This window comes from Bos mutus, chromosome 2 (assembly GCF_027580195.1).
Source record: "Bos mutus isolate GX-2022 chromosome 2, NWIPB_WYAK_1.1, whole genome shotgun sequence".
Lineage (NCBI taxonomy): Eukaryota > Metazoa > Chordata > Mammalia > Artiodactyla > Bovidae > Bos > Bos mutus.
In genome coordinates this window covers 23227752-23243792 of record NC_091618.1, presented here as the reverse complement: position 1 = coordinate 23243792, position 16041 = coordinate 23227752, and the positions used below count along the sequence as shown (strand labels likewise).

General features: G+C 38.1%; 1 protein-coding gene across 1 annotated transcript in view; it reads right to left on the bottom strand.

Moving 5' to 3' along the window:
* Positions 1-16041, bottom strand: part of CUL3 (cullin 3) — a 118992-nt gene that overhangs the window by 44426 nt on the left and 58525 nt on the right. The window contains exon 3 of the mRNA XM_070385850.1: positions 7865-7978. Coding sequence (XP_070241951.1) covers positions 7865-7978 — 114 coding nt within the window. The remainder of the gene's footprint in view (positions 1-7864; positions 7979-16041) is intronic.

Below are 16041 nucleotides of genomic sequence, written 5' to 3'. Positions count from 1 at the left end.
CACATTAAAAAAAATGGGCAAATGTGTAGTTTAATTTGTTATACACAAGTGTTCATCATTCAGTCATCTCCGACTCTTTGTGACCCTATGGACTGTAGCCCGCCAGGCTCCTCTGTCCATGGGATTCTCCAGGCAAGGATACTGGAGTGGGTTGCCATTTCCTTCTCCCTGTTATAAATTGTTTTTAAAAAAATTAAAAGGGGACTTTTGAATTAGTGGTTAGAATAACTGCTGTAACTGCTACAGTATCTAATATTTTTGCTGAGTTTCTAAGTATTCTAATAATAATGGTTTTAAATAACTTCTGATGACAATTTTTGTCTAAATCCTTAGAAAATCACTTCTTTAATGAGAATTTTACCATCAGATTCAAAATTTAAAAATGAGAAAACAGTGCTAAAATTTCTAATATGCTTTCTTAGCTTACACTTGGATCATTGATAAAAATCACTTTTCTTAAATTATAGGCTTGGGAAAACAGGATTATCTACCCAAATGCGATGTCCACATCATAAAACTGCCCAATGACAGAAGAAATTGGAAAAAGAAACCCAGTTGTTTAGAATAGTGTTTGACATATAATACACATTCACAGCATACCTGCTGAGTGAATTTATCCACATAAGCAACAAAGGTGAATAAATGTTAGCTCAACTCTGTGTAAATAAATTATCATAAACATATAAGTGTGTGTGTATGTGTCAGTGTGTGTGAGTGTGAAGTCTCCTTTATTGACAAAGTTTCATCTTCCTTTCCTACACCAAGGTATCTGTGCTCTATGAGTGCACCTCCACAGGACCTACCCATGATGGATTAACCTGCTTGCAACCCACTCCTGTGTTCTTGCCTGGAGAATCCCAGGGACCGGCAAGCCTGGTGGGCTGCCGTCTATGGGGTTGCAGAGAGTCGGACACGAATGCAGCGACGCAGCAACAGCAGCAGCAGCAGTAGCAGTAGCAGCAACAGCAGCAGCCTCCCTCCCTAAACTCAATGTCATGGATTGCTACATCATCACTGCACACACAAAAAAACAGTTCACAGGGCATAAGTAATCAAAAGTGTTTATGGTTCTGTTAATTTGCTGAAAGGGGAACTTAAATGGATGGCAAGGAAGGAAATCCAAACTATCAAGCCCAATATGCTTAACCTTTACAGTACTTATGATGTTGCCCGGGTTTTATTTTACATAAATGCCCAGTACTCGGCTTCTGAACTAACCATAAAAAGACACCAAGGTATTATACTATCAGTCACAAATGCAAAAACTAGAGCACATATGGGGAGCCCGTCTTGTACAGGCCCTTCTTGCAAAAGGAGTGAGTTAAAGAAAAAAAAAAATTAAAAAGTGTGAAGCTTAACAGCCCAAAAGCCACATCCTATTTTCCTCTAAGATATCATTTTGAAAGCAGAGAAAGTACCAAGAAGACTTTAAACAACCTATCTGTGCTCCTCTAGAATACAGCTGTTTTCAAACTTTTCTCAGTGCTCAATCTAGAATACAGTAAAGAAGAAATATTTTTTTGGATCTAAAAAGTACCAAAATCTACAAAAGAAAATGCAGACTCTCAAATTCTGTGATCTCCATGTTCTCATCCTATCTTCTGGTATCCAAGGACATACAAATCCTTGGTAGCTTTAGCAAACAGCTTATATTATCTCTCAACTTGGTTCCTTGATATCACCTCTGATAACTGTAATTTTCATAATAATGACCAATTTGACACACTCCTTACAGATGCCTAAATTTTCATCTCCCATCTTATCAGGAATCCCTTCATCCACATATTGAGATGGACAGACTTTCAGCTTCATCATTATAAGACCTCAAATATCTCTTGTATTAAAGGTCCTCTTTTTCCTCCCACCTCTCCCTGTGTACATTTCAACAGCTCCTCACTTCAACTAGAACTTCATGTCTACTGATCTCTAACATGGAACACTTGTTTCCTGGGAACTTGTGATTCAATTGCCCGCTTCTTAAAATAGCACAGATTGACAACCAACAATTTTAACAATGCTACGATCTTAGAATTATTCCCCGTACCCAATAAGCCAAATTGAATTCGTAGGTTTTCCTTAGCTTTTGAATATTCTTCTCTGAGATTGCTAAGTCCCTCCAAAGAAAGTATGAAGGCTACTGACTGCCGTCACTATACAAACTTTGTGCCAACTTACTTAAATTATCCCCTCACAATTACAGATGACCCACTTAGGTGGCTGACCCAGCACAGGGGATATTCCAAACCTCCCTGTGTGTTAGTTTCCTATTGTTGCGGAACAAATGACCAGCTTCAGTACCTCCTTTACTCTGTAACAGTTCCAGAGTTGACAAGACTGAAAACAGTTTCACTAGAAGAGATTATGATGTTAGTAGCACTGGTTCTTTCTGGAAGCTCTGAGGAGTTTCACTTCCCTGTCTCTTTCAATCTCTAGTGGTCACCTGTATTCCTGGACTATAGCCCCTCTATCTTCAAAGCGCATCACTCCAATCTCTGTGTCTGCCATACTGCCTTCTCTTACTCTGACCCTCCTGCAACTCTCTTATAAAGACCCTGCAGCAGGATAACCTAAGACAACTATCATCTCATGATCCTCAACCTCACCACCTCTGCAAAGTTCCTTCTGCTGAATATGGTGACAACCTCTAGGTTCCAGAGATTAGTCGTGGGCGTATCTGGGAGTCCATTACTCAGCCTACCACATTCCTCAGCACCTCACATGATTCTGCGACCAGTAACGACTGTCGCATGCTCTACTTTATTAAGGAGACCATCCTCGCTTCTCTCCTCTTCACAAAGTTCTTCCTACATTCTACTTCACCTCTTTACCCATCCTAATGACTTTCCTAATAGCTCAAAGAAGCAGTGATCCATCTTTAACCTGGGTCAACTCTCCCCCCATGACTTTGAATTTATAGCTTCTAGTCTTTAAGGATAACCTCAACAGAACTGTATCTTTATTATTTGTAAAAATGACTGGGAATATAGATAAATAAGTAAAAATATGAAAGTATCTTGGAAAATCATCACAAAGTTTTATGCAGAAAATTCTATTAACCTTCCACACAATAGGAAATGCTTTTCTATTTCTTTTGAAATGAATTCTAATTGCTCCAAAGCAACCTACAGAATGCCATCCATATAATAGCTATTTTATAGTTTACAGGGGGAGAAATGCATGAATATTAATATATCTGTGGATTATTTTGATAATTAAAGCTATTATATAACCTATAACAAATTTTCTTCATAAAATTACAAAACTTAAAAGATAACATACTAAGTAGCCCCAAACCAATCTTAGAAGTTTAACATGTTAACTTTTCTTAAAGAAAAGGATGAATTAAAAATAAAGCAGATTACAAACTCCAATGTTTTCAGGGACAAAACAGGTAAATTAAGTCTCAAATGTTAGAAAAAGTATAGTGGCAGAATCACATGTTCCATTTTGAGATACGTGTACACTTTTCTTTCCAGAACGCTGAACCTGCCAACAAAGTGTTCAGGGACAAATTTTGACCAATAGCTGCCTCCATGTAACCTGTGATTCCATTTTCACTTTCAAGAGCCAGTGTTTCCCACGTTATCTATACACTGAGGCTGGTGCAGGGCATTTTAGATACAGACATCTCCCTGTCAGAGTAAAAGTCAGCTAGCTGAGGAGGAGGAAGGTGGAAGACAGTGCAGCATCTTCTCTTCTCCCATGAGCCTAAGTTCTAATATTCCAACAATCAGAGCCAGTCTTCACAGGAAGAAGAAATCTGCCTAGGTATATGTCTTATCTAGCAGGTAAAGTGATCTGATAAGTCTGGAATGAGGGTAAAAAGCTTCATAGAAAATAACGGGGATGTCAATATAAAAAAATTGGGGGGGAGGAGAGGAGTTTTGGGAAAATTAGAAGAATTTATCTTGACTGAAGCTCTGGTTACACATGTGCATACATGTGTCAAAAATAACTTTGTACACTTTAGTTCTGCACATTTCAATGTTAACTGAAATTAATTATACTTTAATTTTAAAAAAACTTATTTAGTTAAGCCCAGAATACTACACATAAAAAGGCAAAACGAAGAGAATGAAAGATGAAAGAATTATACCTGTGGAATATGAAAATACATTATCAACACTTTAACCTCTTTCTAAATCTAAAATTTTGCATTTTTTAATAAGCATTTTGAAAAAAATGCACCATCTATTAAAACACAACGTGTATAGTAATTCTAAGATGTAGTGAGTGCCCAGGTTGTGCAGGAGGCTGTGCTAGGTGTTGGAGACAGAGCCGTGATACAAACACTGTCCCGTCCCCACCCCTCCCAGTCCAGTCTAGTGAGGAACTGAGGCTTTAAGCACTTGTTAGTAATGATAAATACTACAAAGGGAGTAGCGCTAGGTACAATGAGAGCAGCTGGGGCCACGGGCAGTACAAAGCATGGAGCAAGGAAAGCTTACCAGAAATCTAAGCAAAGTCTTAAAGGATAAGAAGAAACACATGACAAAAGAGAGGAAACATTCTGGAAACACTTCCCGACAACACAGGTATGAAAATTCCAAGATGAGAGAGAAGGATAAGAGAGAATCATGCACTTTAAAGTAATAATTCTAGGAACCATGTGAAAAAGAAGAGAGGAGAGCATGGTTAATGTTCTATGACTAGCTACTGAGAAATCAAAGTGCTCTGGTCTTGAGTGGCAGATATGAAAATAGAGAAATTACACATTCTAGAAATATATGATGTGGGAAAAAAGGGAGAAGAAACTGACAAAATAATTCCCAGGTTCCTGTCATGACCAAATGGAATAACACTGATTATGAGCTCACTTGGAAATGCCAAGTTTGAACTATCTTTAGACAGTGAAGGGAGCCACCAGCTAGATCAATGAATTTATGAGTCTGAATCTCAGAGCATGAGACTGGAGAGACAAGGTGAGAATCATTTACACAAAGGCACTACAGAGAGTCAAGGTAAGTAAAAACCATGTACCAGGAGAGGGAAGCCTAGGGTAAGCCCCAAGAAAGGCTCTATTTTAAGGGGCAAGAAGAGAAAGAAGAGTGACTGAGAAGAAACAGTCAGAAAGGCCAGAGGTATACCAAGGGAGTACTTGATGACAGAAATTAAGCACTCAACCATGCCAGAATAATAGTACTCAAGTGTGCCAATGCTGCCGGGAAATCAAGGCAAGTGAGGATTAGCAGTGCGCTTTGTTTTCAGAGATGTGCAAACATGGTGATCCTAGTAGGAGCAAGACAGAACAGAAGAGCTGAGGTAGAAGCGTGACTGAAACATACTCAAAATGAATGGTGGTGGTTTAGTCGCTAAGTCGTATCTGACTCTTGCGACCCCATGGACTTGCCCACTAGGCTCCCCTGTGCATGGGATTTCCCAGGGAAGAATACTGGAGTGGTTTGCCATTTCTTGTTCCAGGGGATCTTTTCGACTCAGGGATCGAATCTGGGTCTCCTACCTTGCAGGCAGATTCAAACCGATGAGAAAAGAGAGAAGCAAGTGTCAACACTTCCTATGAGACATTTAGCTGTGAATAGCAATGGGAGATCCTGGGTGGCAGTGGAGGGGGTCCAAGAGAAAATTTAGTGGGATACTATTCTGAGAAGGGGGAGAAAATAGAGGAAAACTTGCAGACTCAGAGGCAAGAGATGAATACAGCTTCTACCTGATGCTTTCTCTTTCTCTAAAAGGCAGATGAGATTGTTTATTAAGAGTAAGGGGACCAGCAGGATAGCAGGAGGCTTGAAGAGAAAGAATTGTTTCAAAATGGTAGAATGAGCTGACTAGAGACTTCTGGGCAGTGTGGAAGGTTGATAGAGGACGTTCACGAAAATGGACACATAGTATGAGGTTTCCCAAGTGGGGTTTCTACCAGCAGAAGCCCAGGGAAGGCAAGTGGCTGGGTTTATCCAGGGCTGTTACACTACTAGATGGATTCAATGAAAAGATGAAGGGAAATATTACTACCAATTTTTACTGAACACAATACTGCAGTCCAGGCCATATAAATGCTTCACATGAAGGGCTCCTTTAAGCCTCACGGCTACTCTACCCATGAGTACAATATTATTTTCATTTTATAAATGAAGCTAAGGAATAATAATTAGTTCCCTGATTATCATAATTAGCTCCCTGACTACAGTCACGTAACAGCTAGGATTCAAAGTGTGAGATTTCTTTTGTGCCCCCACCAACAAAAAATGTGGTGTGTGTGCTGAAATAAAATAGAAATTCTAAAAAATCACAGGGTATAAAGAGTAAGTATATATTATTTCAAAATACTCATCAATAGAGCAATGGACTATAAAATCACAAGTGATTTTCTATCTCAGTGTCTGTGTTGAAACTCAAAGACTCAACAAACTGGAACTTAAAAAAGACAGTAGTAAGCGAAGTCATTTCACATTTAAATCCTAAACATTATAATATGTTTTCACAGGCTACCTCATTTACCTCAAAATGTCTACACTGCGATCACTATTGTGAAAAGGAAAATGAGGCTCAGAAAGGCTAAATAATCTGCTAAACCTTTTCCCAAAACCCTGAAAAATGAAGTAGCCCCTCTTTGATGCTCTTGCCAATCAGTTCAGTTCAGTCACTCAGTCATGTCCCCACTCTTTGTGACCCCATGGACTGCAGCACTCCAGGCCTCCCTGTCCATCACCAACCCCCAGAGCTTACTCAAACTCACGTCCATAGCATCAGTGATGCCATCCAACCACCTCATCCTCTGCCACCCCTTCTCCTCCCGCATTCAACCTTTCCCAGCATCACAAATCCTGGGGTAAAAGGACTGATTGAATTCACTCAGCAGAACAAAAAACTTTATAGTTCTTTGATCTCACTGGAAATTCTTTTCAAAGACTGCCTCATTCTACCAAGTAAAGAAACTAGAATCCACTCTCACCATTACAACTAATAATCAAAAACTAAAGAAACTGAAAATAAAAATTCCAAAGCAGAGAGTAAAATCTTAGAAGAAAATCATTAAGTCCAATTCCCAAACATAAGTTCAATTCCCAAGCATAAACACTGAAGAAACAAGTTATTGGGCTTGGTGACTCTGCAGACACAATAATTAAGCTTGACGAATCTTTAATAATTGTATTAAAAAAAAAACCTGACAGTTTTTAATCTCCTTGAAAGCTATTAAACAGTCTAGCTCAAGTCAATGTTTTCCTAATTGTTCTGATCAACAAGGTATTTTTTTTTGAATGATAAAAACAAAAAAGTTATACGTGAAAAAGGGAATACATATCTGAAGAATATATATACACATATGTGTGTGTGTGTATGTGTGTGTACATGTACACATATACACACACATCCCTAGAGGAGAAAATGGCAACTCACTCTAGTATTCTTGCCTGGGCAATTCCATGGACAGAGGAGCCTGGGAGGGCTACAGTCCATGGGGTCACAAAGGGTAGGACACAACTGAGCACACACACATACCACTGGGAGAGACAGATGGCAACTATTAAGAGTACAGTTATTACAAAAAAAGTTGCATTAATACGGTAACTGAAAACATAAGGACATTAGGGTTTAAAAATCTGCAAGAGAATATTTAGCTTTCATCTCTCATGTTGTCACTCAACTCCCCTTACTCAGAGATGGGCTTTTCAGTATTTCCCATATTGAAGCGTAAGTGCTTGATTACATCTTTTCCTTTCTAATCCTTAAGTATACGAACTAAGATTTTATTCATATAAGCTAAAGTTGCCCTTATGACATAAATGGTATTAAAAAAAAGAAGAAAAGTTTCCCACACCGAGTTGCACAATCTAACTAAATGTGACAGAAATAAAGACAATGTGTTTTGAAATGCTTAACTTAAAAACAACAAAGCTCTACTTACCATATACATTAGTATGTCTCTAATCATCACCATAGCTGTCTGATGATCATTCCAAGCTTGATTTAGCGTTTGAAGAAAGTTGTTATTCAATGAATTTAGTACATCTTCTCGCACCTATTAACAGAAGGGTTCATTACAGTTTGTTTATACACCTAACGCACACTCATATGTATACGTGCACATTATCTGTTCAACAAAATAATGAAGTGAAATCTTCGATTTTAAATCAAAGAAACATGTTACAGACCAGTAGAAATATTTTAAGCTATAATATAACCTATATACAGATAACTAACAAAACATGTTTTGTACAGTCCAGACAGGTCTCTTGACCTCCAGAATCATAAAGCAATCTCCTGGGCATTTCTCAACCCTCCAATGATGTAACTTGTCAGCATAAAATCCTAAAGACTTACAAAAGAACTACAAAGGTGCCACAGAACTGGTCCCAGGCTCTATCGCTCCAGTTAAACCTTCTACTACACTACCCCTCCCCCATCTTTGAAAAATGGTCAATTAACACTGACTTTGGAGTCAAACTACCTGGGCTTGAATCCCAGTTTCCTGATTAGGAGTGCAACCTTGGGTAAATTATTTCATCTCCGTGCTTCAGCTGCCTCATATCTAAAACAGTATCCATTTTATAGGACTGTTTTAAGGACTGAATTACCACTTGAAATACACATAAGACAGTGCCTAACACTCAGCAAACACTCAACAAGCATAAAATACATTAACTTAATGTACTCCAGCTACCACAAAGCTGCATACTGCAAATGTGCTCTGCCATCTCCTCTGCTTAGTTCACACAGCTCACTCCCCTCCTTTTCTTCTACTGAAGTTTAACCTCCACAAAAAGGTCTTTCCTGACTATCCTATTTTAATAACAATACCTCTACTTCTTCACTCTGCACTTTATTTTTCCTCACAGTATTTGTCACTAATTACCAGTATATTACATATTTATCTCTTTACTATTGCTCCATTGCAGCAGGGATTTTCTCTTCTCCGTGTGTACCTCCCACATCTACAACAGTGCCTGGCATATAAAAGACCCTTTATTTCATACCCACCCTCCAATACCATGATTCACCTCCAACAAGGTATGTTCTTTCACCATTTCCGCCTTTGCATAAAGTTCCTTCCAGTCTGAAATACCCTTTAAAGGCAATTCTGATAAGAATTCAGGAATTTTTTTCCACAATCCACAAGTATATTCACACCTTCTCCAGTAACAGGTTACTGCCCATTACTTCTTCCTGCTATGTTATCAGTTCAATGGAAAAATTCTTTGACTAGGAAACAGAATCTAGACTCTGGTTTTGGCTTCGTCATGAAGTACTGCATCTGTCCTCTAAGTTCCTATGACACTTTGGGACTATTAATGCCAGTTTTTCAAATCCAACCAATCTTCCACGGTCCACCTCAACTCTCAGTAACTCCAGCCTAAAGAGACATATATTTTTTTTTTAATCTCTAAACATTCTTCACCACAGATAATCTACAGCAAGGTTTAACTTTTTCAGGCTGGAAGAATCTGAAGGCACAGTACTTTCTGACACCTAAAACCCAAATTATAAACACATGTAAATCAAATGTCATTGTGTATTAGAACTAGAATAAAGTGATTTTAAGTGCCAAAGATTAAAACACACACACGTTATTCTGAATACATGGGAGAGAAAGCTGAATCTGAGAAAACTGTAATTTATTTTTTCTTACATGTAGAGGAAAAATAGTGGGAGATTTTTACTGGTGGGACAATTAATCTCTTCTACCAAACATACAATATGAAAACCACTAGTCTATACCACATAATTCAAAATTTCATTATATACTCTTGTTCACAAGACTCAGCTACTTGACTTTAAATATATCACTAAGAGATTACTCTATAAATATGTTGACAATATTAAAAGTGATAAACACCCATGTCAGTTGACAGTACTATGTTAAACATTTTCATGCAAAGTGGTAAAACATCATATTTCAAGTAATTAAGTCTACCACACATCATATGCAAGCTCCCATATGCTAAACAAATAAAAAAAACCCAGCAAGCTGAAAATGTACCTATTTACAAAATTCTTCATCAAGCTTCATATTCTTTCACTGACCCTCTAAACTCTGAGTAGCAATTAAATTAAAATCATGACAATACTAGAGAAACTGTATTAGACATTCTAAACACTGGAAAATCTAGAAATTAATCATTTGAAAGGATTTAAGTGAAAATATTCCCTTTCTTATAAAATCAAGTTATATGTTAACTCTATTTATAAAGTCATTCTGATTTTGGAATGCAAAAACATGTTTGGTATATTTGCTGAATAAATGAAAAATTTACCTATTAAATTTAAAAGTTATAAAATAACGCATGTTTTCTAAAACCACTAATTTATACACTAAAAATATTATCAGCAAGTATAAGATACTGCCTTTCAACAACATTAAAATGTAACCAACTAGCACAGTGTGTCAGAAATAATAACACTGCTTTATTTGCATTATACTTCAAAAAATTATCCTGACAAATCAGTAATAGTGAATTCTACTTAGCAGAAAGGAAGTTGCTATTAAGAGTTAATTTTGTTAATACTTATTTTTGAATGATCACACACAGAGATGACTAAAAGATGAAAGATAAATGCCCTTAAATATACTTGCTGCAATCATCTCTTATTCAGATCACTCTATGATCAAGAAATTGTTCCTTTAAAACTGTTTCAGAAAAGGATCTTTGTACTGATACATGAAAAGTGAAAGATTATTTGTCCAAACTTACAATAAAATGGTAGAAGGAGATGAAAATTTAATGTTTATGAAGATCAAAACAGGCTTTTTCAAGACTAAGCTGGCATATAAAGCAAAATACACATAAAGTGACAAAAGATTTAACCTTTATCTTACAAATTATTAACATAACAATACAGAAAGTTTAAAACAGAAAGTGGGGGATATGTAACATTATCAATCTCACACCCTACCAAAACCATAGTTAGTTTTTGCACTAGCAAAGGCAAAGGGGAAGAAGAACCCTGAAATAAAGGTGGTACCAGAACCAAAGGGTCCTACCAATCATATTGTGACCCGATCCATTACTTAAAAAATCTATATGAACATTATGCAGATGAAAAGCTGTAATGTGAAGAATGAAATGATGAACAAGTTTAATAAGATCATGGAAGCTGAGAGCAGGATGATGCACCAGCTGTGACAAGAGCCTAAAGTAGTAGCTGAAAACTGATGACTTTGCAAAGCATCTAGCCTTGCAAAGGAGAAAGCAAGACACAGTAATTTAAAACAATAGATCATAAACCTGGCAAAGAGACAGAATCCCATAGAGACTAAGAGATTTCAATCAAGAAAATGAAAAGATAAGACAGACTGGAAGAAAATATTTACAAAAGACACATACACCTGATTCGATTCAATTCAGTCACTCAGTCAAGTCCTACTCTTTGCAACCCCGTGAACCGAAGCACATCAGGCCTCCCTGTCCATCACCAACTTCCGGAGTCCAGCCAAACCCATGTTCATTGAGTCGGTGATGCCATCCAACCATCTCATCCTCTGTCATCCCCTTCTCCTCCTGCCTTCAATCTTTCCCAGCATCAGGGTCTTTTCAAATGAGTCAGCTCTTCGCATGAGGTGGCCAAAGTATTGGAGTTTCAGCTTTAGCATCATTCCTTTCAAAGAAATCCCAGGACTGATCTCCTTTAGAATGGACTGGTTGGATCTCCTTGCAGTCCAAGGGACTCTCAAGAGTCTTCTCCAACACCACAGTTCAAAAGCATCAATTCTTCGGCACTCAGCTTTCTTTATAGTCCAACTCTCACAGCCATACACAACCACTGGAAAAAACCATAGCCTTGACTAGACAGACCTTTGTTGGCAAAGTAATGTCTCTGCTTTTTAATATGCTATCTAGGTTGGTCAATAGATAGGGAAACAGAGGAAACAGTGTCAGACTTTATTTTTCTGGGCTCCAAAATCACTGCAGATGGTGACTGCAGCCATGAAATTAAAAGACACTTACTCCTTGGAAGGAAAATTATGACCAACCTAGATAGCATATTCAAAAGCAGAGACATTACTTTGCCAACAAAGGTCCGTCTAGTCAAGGCTATAGTTTTTCCAGTGGTCATGTATGGATATGAGAGTTGGACTGTGAAGAAGGCTGAGTGCCGAAGAACTGATTCTTTTGAACTGTGGTGTTGGAGAAGACTCCTGAGAGTCCCTTCGCCTGCAAGGAGATCCAACCAGTTCCATTCTGAAGGAGATCAGCCCTGGGATTTCTTTGGAAGAAATGATGCTAAAGCTGAAACTCCAGTACTTTGGCCACCTCACGCGAAGAGTTGACTCACTGGAAAAGACTCTGATGCTGGGAGGGACTGGGGGCAGGAGGAGAAGGGGACGTCAAAGGATGAGATGGTTGGACGGCATCACTGACTTGATGGACATGAGTCTGAGTGAACTCCGGGAGTTGGTGATGGACAGGGAGGCCTGGCGTGCTGTGATTCATGGGGCTGCTAAGAGTTGGACATGACTGAGCAACTGAACTGAACTGAGGTTGGTCATAACTTTCCTTCCAAGGAGTAAGCATCTTTTAATTTCAATACACTTGATAAAGGACTGTTAATCAAAATACACAAATAATTTCTAAAACTCAGTAATAAGAAAATAAACAATCCAACTTTTAAAACTGGCTAGACCTGGACACCTCACCAAAAAGATATTCAGATAGCAAATACGCATATAAAAAGATGTTCAACGTCTGAATTAAAATAATGGGATGCCACCACACATCTATTAGAATGGCCAAAATCCAAAACAAGGACAACGACAAATTTGGTGAGGATGCAGAGCAATAGGAACGAACACTCAATCACTGCTGGGAGGGATACAAAATGATACAGCCACTTGGGAAGACAGTGGCAGTTTCTTACAAAACTAGACATACTCTTACTATGTGATCCAGAAAATTATGCTTTCCAGAATAAACACCAAAGGAGTTGACAACATATGTCGACATAATGTTTATAGGAGCTTTACTTTAACTGCCAAAACCTGGAAGCAAAGAAAATGCCCTTCAGTAGGTGAATAAATAAACCGCAGTACATCCAGACAATGGAATATCACTCAGCACTAGAAAGAAATGAGCTATCAAGCCCATGAAAAAAAAAGATGCAGAGGAACCTTAAGTACATACTACAACGTGAAAGAAGTCAATCTGAAAAGGCTACATACAATATGATTCCAACCACATGACATTATGGAAAAGGCAAAACTAAAGAGACTGTAAAAAAGATCAATGGTTGCCAGGGCTTAGGGTGAAAGGAAAAATGAATATGCAGAGTACAGAGGATTTTTAGGGCAGTGAAAATATTCTGTATGCTATTGTAATGGTATTTCATTATACAGTTGCCAAAACGCATAAACACCACCAAGAATAAACATCATGTAGATGATGGACTGTAGGTGATAATGATAAGTCAGTGTAAGTTCAATACTGTTCGCACCACTCTGGCAGGGATGCTTGTGGTGAGGGAGACTGTACATGTGTCAGTGGACATATAGGAAATCTCTATTACCTTTTGCTCAATTTTGCTGTGAATCAAAAACTGCTATAAAAAATAGAGTCTATCTTAAAAAGCTTCTCTGGCAGCTCAGATGGTAAAGAATCCACCTGCAATGCAGGAGACCTGAGTCAGGAATATCCCCTTAAGAAGGAAATAGCAACCCACTCCGGCATTCTTGTCTGGAGAACTCCATGCACAGAAGAGCCTGGCTGGCCACAGTTTCATGGGGCCGCAGAGTTGAATACAACTGAGGGACTAACACACACACAAAAAGTCGGGGGCCCACACAGAACCTAAGAGAAGGAGAATCTGGGTATTCTTGTTTTTAAAGAGCTACCCAGGTGATTCTGATATAACAGCCAGGATTAAGGGACCACTGACTTAAAGAGCCACACCAGCTATTTTTGTTCCTTCCCTTTGCAAAAGTTCCTCAGTATGAATGTTTTTATATAGTTATAATACCTATATGTGGTTCTAAGTCCTGATTTTCTTAAGCCACTGTTAAAATTCAACATTAACCTTTACTTTAGGAGACAAGTTTCTTGCTTTATCATTTCATTTCCAAAGCACAATAATTCAAAGAAAAAGGGTATAGCAGAATGAAATGTAAGGAAAAAAATATTATCTGAGATTTAAACAGTTTTCAACCTAACACCAAAATCATGAGCTATAAAAGACAAAAATGATAAAATGGGCTCCATCAAAATTGAAATCTTTTGTTCTGCAAGTACTGTTAAAACAATAAAAAGACAAACTATTGACAGGGAAAAAGTATTAAATGACTTGTACCAAAAATAAAAACAAAAAACCCCAAAACTCTTATAAATCAATAAAGAAAGCAAACAGAATTTTTAAATGGGGAAAAGACTTGAACAGACACTCAACCAAGTAAGATATAAAAAGGCAATCTGGCACATGAAAAGATGTTCACCAACATTAGGAAGGAAGGAAAGGCAAATTAAAAGCATGATGAGATACCACTACACACATCCATTACAATGGCTACAATATTGACATTACCAAGTGCTGGCAAAGATTCTGAATAGCTAACTTTCATACATCGCTAGTGGGAATACAAAATGGCACAATCCCACAAGCAGTCAGGCAGTTATCTTATGAAGTTAAATATACACTTACCACAAGACCCAGCAATCCCACTCCTGGGAATTTATCCTAGAGAAAGGAAAACATGTATCCACACAAAAACTTGCACAAAAATGTTCACAGCAACTCTATTCACAACCAGAAGAAACTATACAACCCAAATGTCTTGCAATAAATAAATAAGTAAAAGGATAAGCAAACTGATACACTGATAAGAGTATCATCCAGAAATAACAAGGAACAAACTATTGATACACACAACAGACTGGTTCAATTGCAAAATAATTATGTGAATGAAAGAAGTTAGTCTGTATGACTCCATTTATACAACACTGTTGACAAAACAAAACTACACAGGCAGATCAGTGGTTGCCAAGTATTAACGGTGGAAGAAGGACGTGACAACAAAGGAAAAACAGAAATTTTCTGGGGCTGAAGGATATTCCATACTGACTGTGATAGCAATTACATAAACCTATACATGGGAAATAGATGGGGAAACAGTGGAAACAGTGTCAGACTTTATTTTCCTGGGCTCCAAAATCACGACAGATGGTGACTGCAGCCATGAAATTAAAAGACGCTTACTTCTTGGCAGGAAAGTTATAACCAACCTACAAAGCATATTGAAAAGCAGAGACATTACTTTGCCAACAAAGGTTCATCTAGTCAAGGCTATGGTTTTTCCTGTGGTCATGTATGGATGTGAGAGTTGGACTGTGAAGAAGGCTGAGCACCAAAGAATTGATGCTTTTGAACTGTGGTGTTGGAGAAGACTCTTGAGAGTCCCTTGGACTGCAAGGAGATCCAACCAGTCCATTCTGAAGGAGATCAGCCCTGGGATTTCTTTGGAAGGAATGATGCTAAAGCTGAAATTCCAGTACTTTGGCCACCTCATGCGAAGAGTTGACTCATTGGAAAAGACTCTGATGCTGGGAGGGATTGGGGGCAAGAGGAGAAGGGAACGACAGAGGATGAGATGGCTGGATGGCATCACTGACTCGATGGACGTGAGTGTGGGTGAACTCCGGGAGTTGGTGATGGACAGGGAGGCCTGGCGTGCTGCAATTCATGGGGTCGCAAAGAGTCGGACACGACTGAGCGACTTTTCTGATCTGATCTGATACATGGGTTAAAATTCACAGAATCGTACATAAAAATTAAAAGGCTAATTTTATTGTATATTGATTTTTTTAAATTGCAACGTTTATGTTCTCAAATTGGGTCTTGTTTCCTTATTGTATAAGCTATGATGCCACAATTATTATTCACAAAAGCAACCTGAATGCCAAACAATGAAGAATCATTATTTTGAGTACACCAACCTTTACAGAGGCCTCTGCAATAATTCAAATGGACATACTACATCCTCCATTTCTGTGAACACAGCTTTCCCTGTCCTTTTTATTACACCCTCAGCAAAGATTAAAGTGGATTAGTAAATCAAAACAAAACCTTTATTTTTCAATGCCATAATAACATAAGTTCACT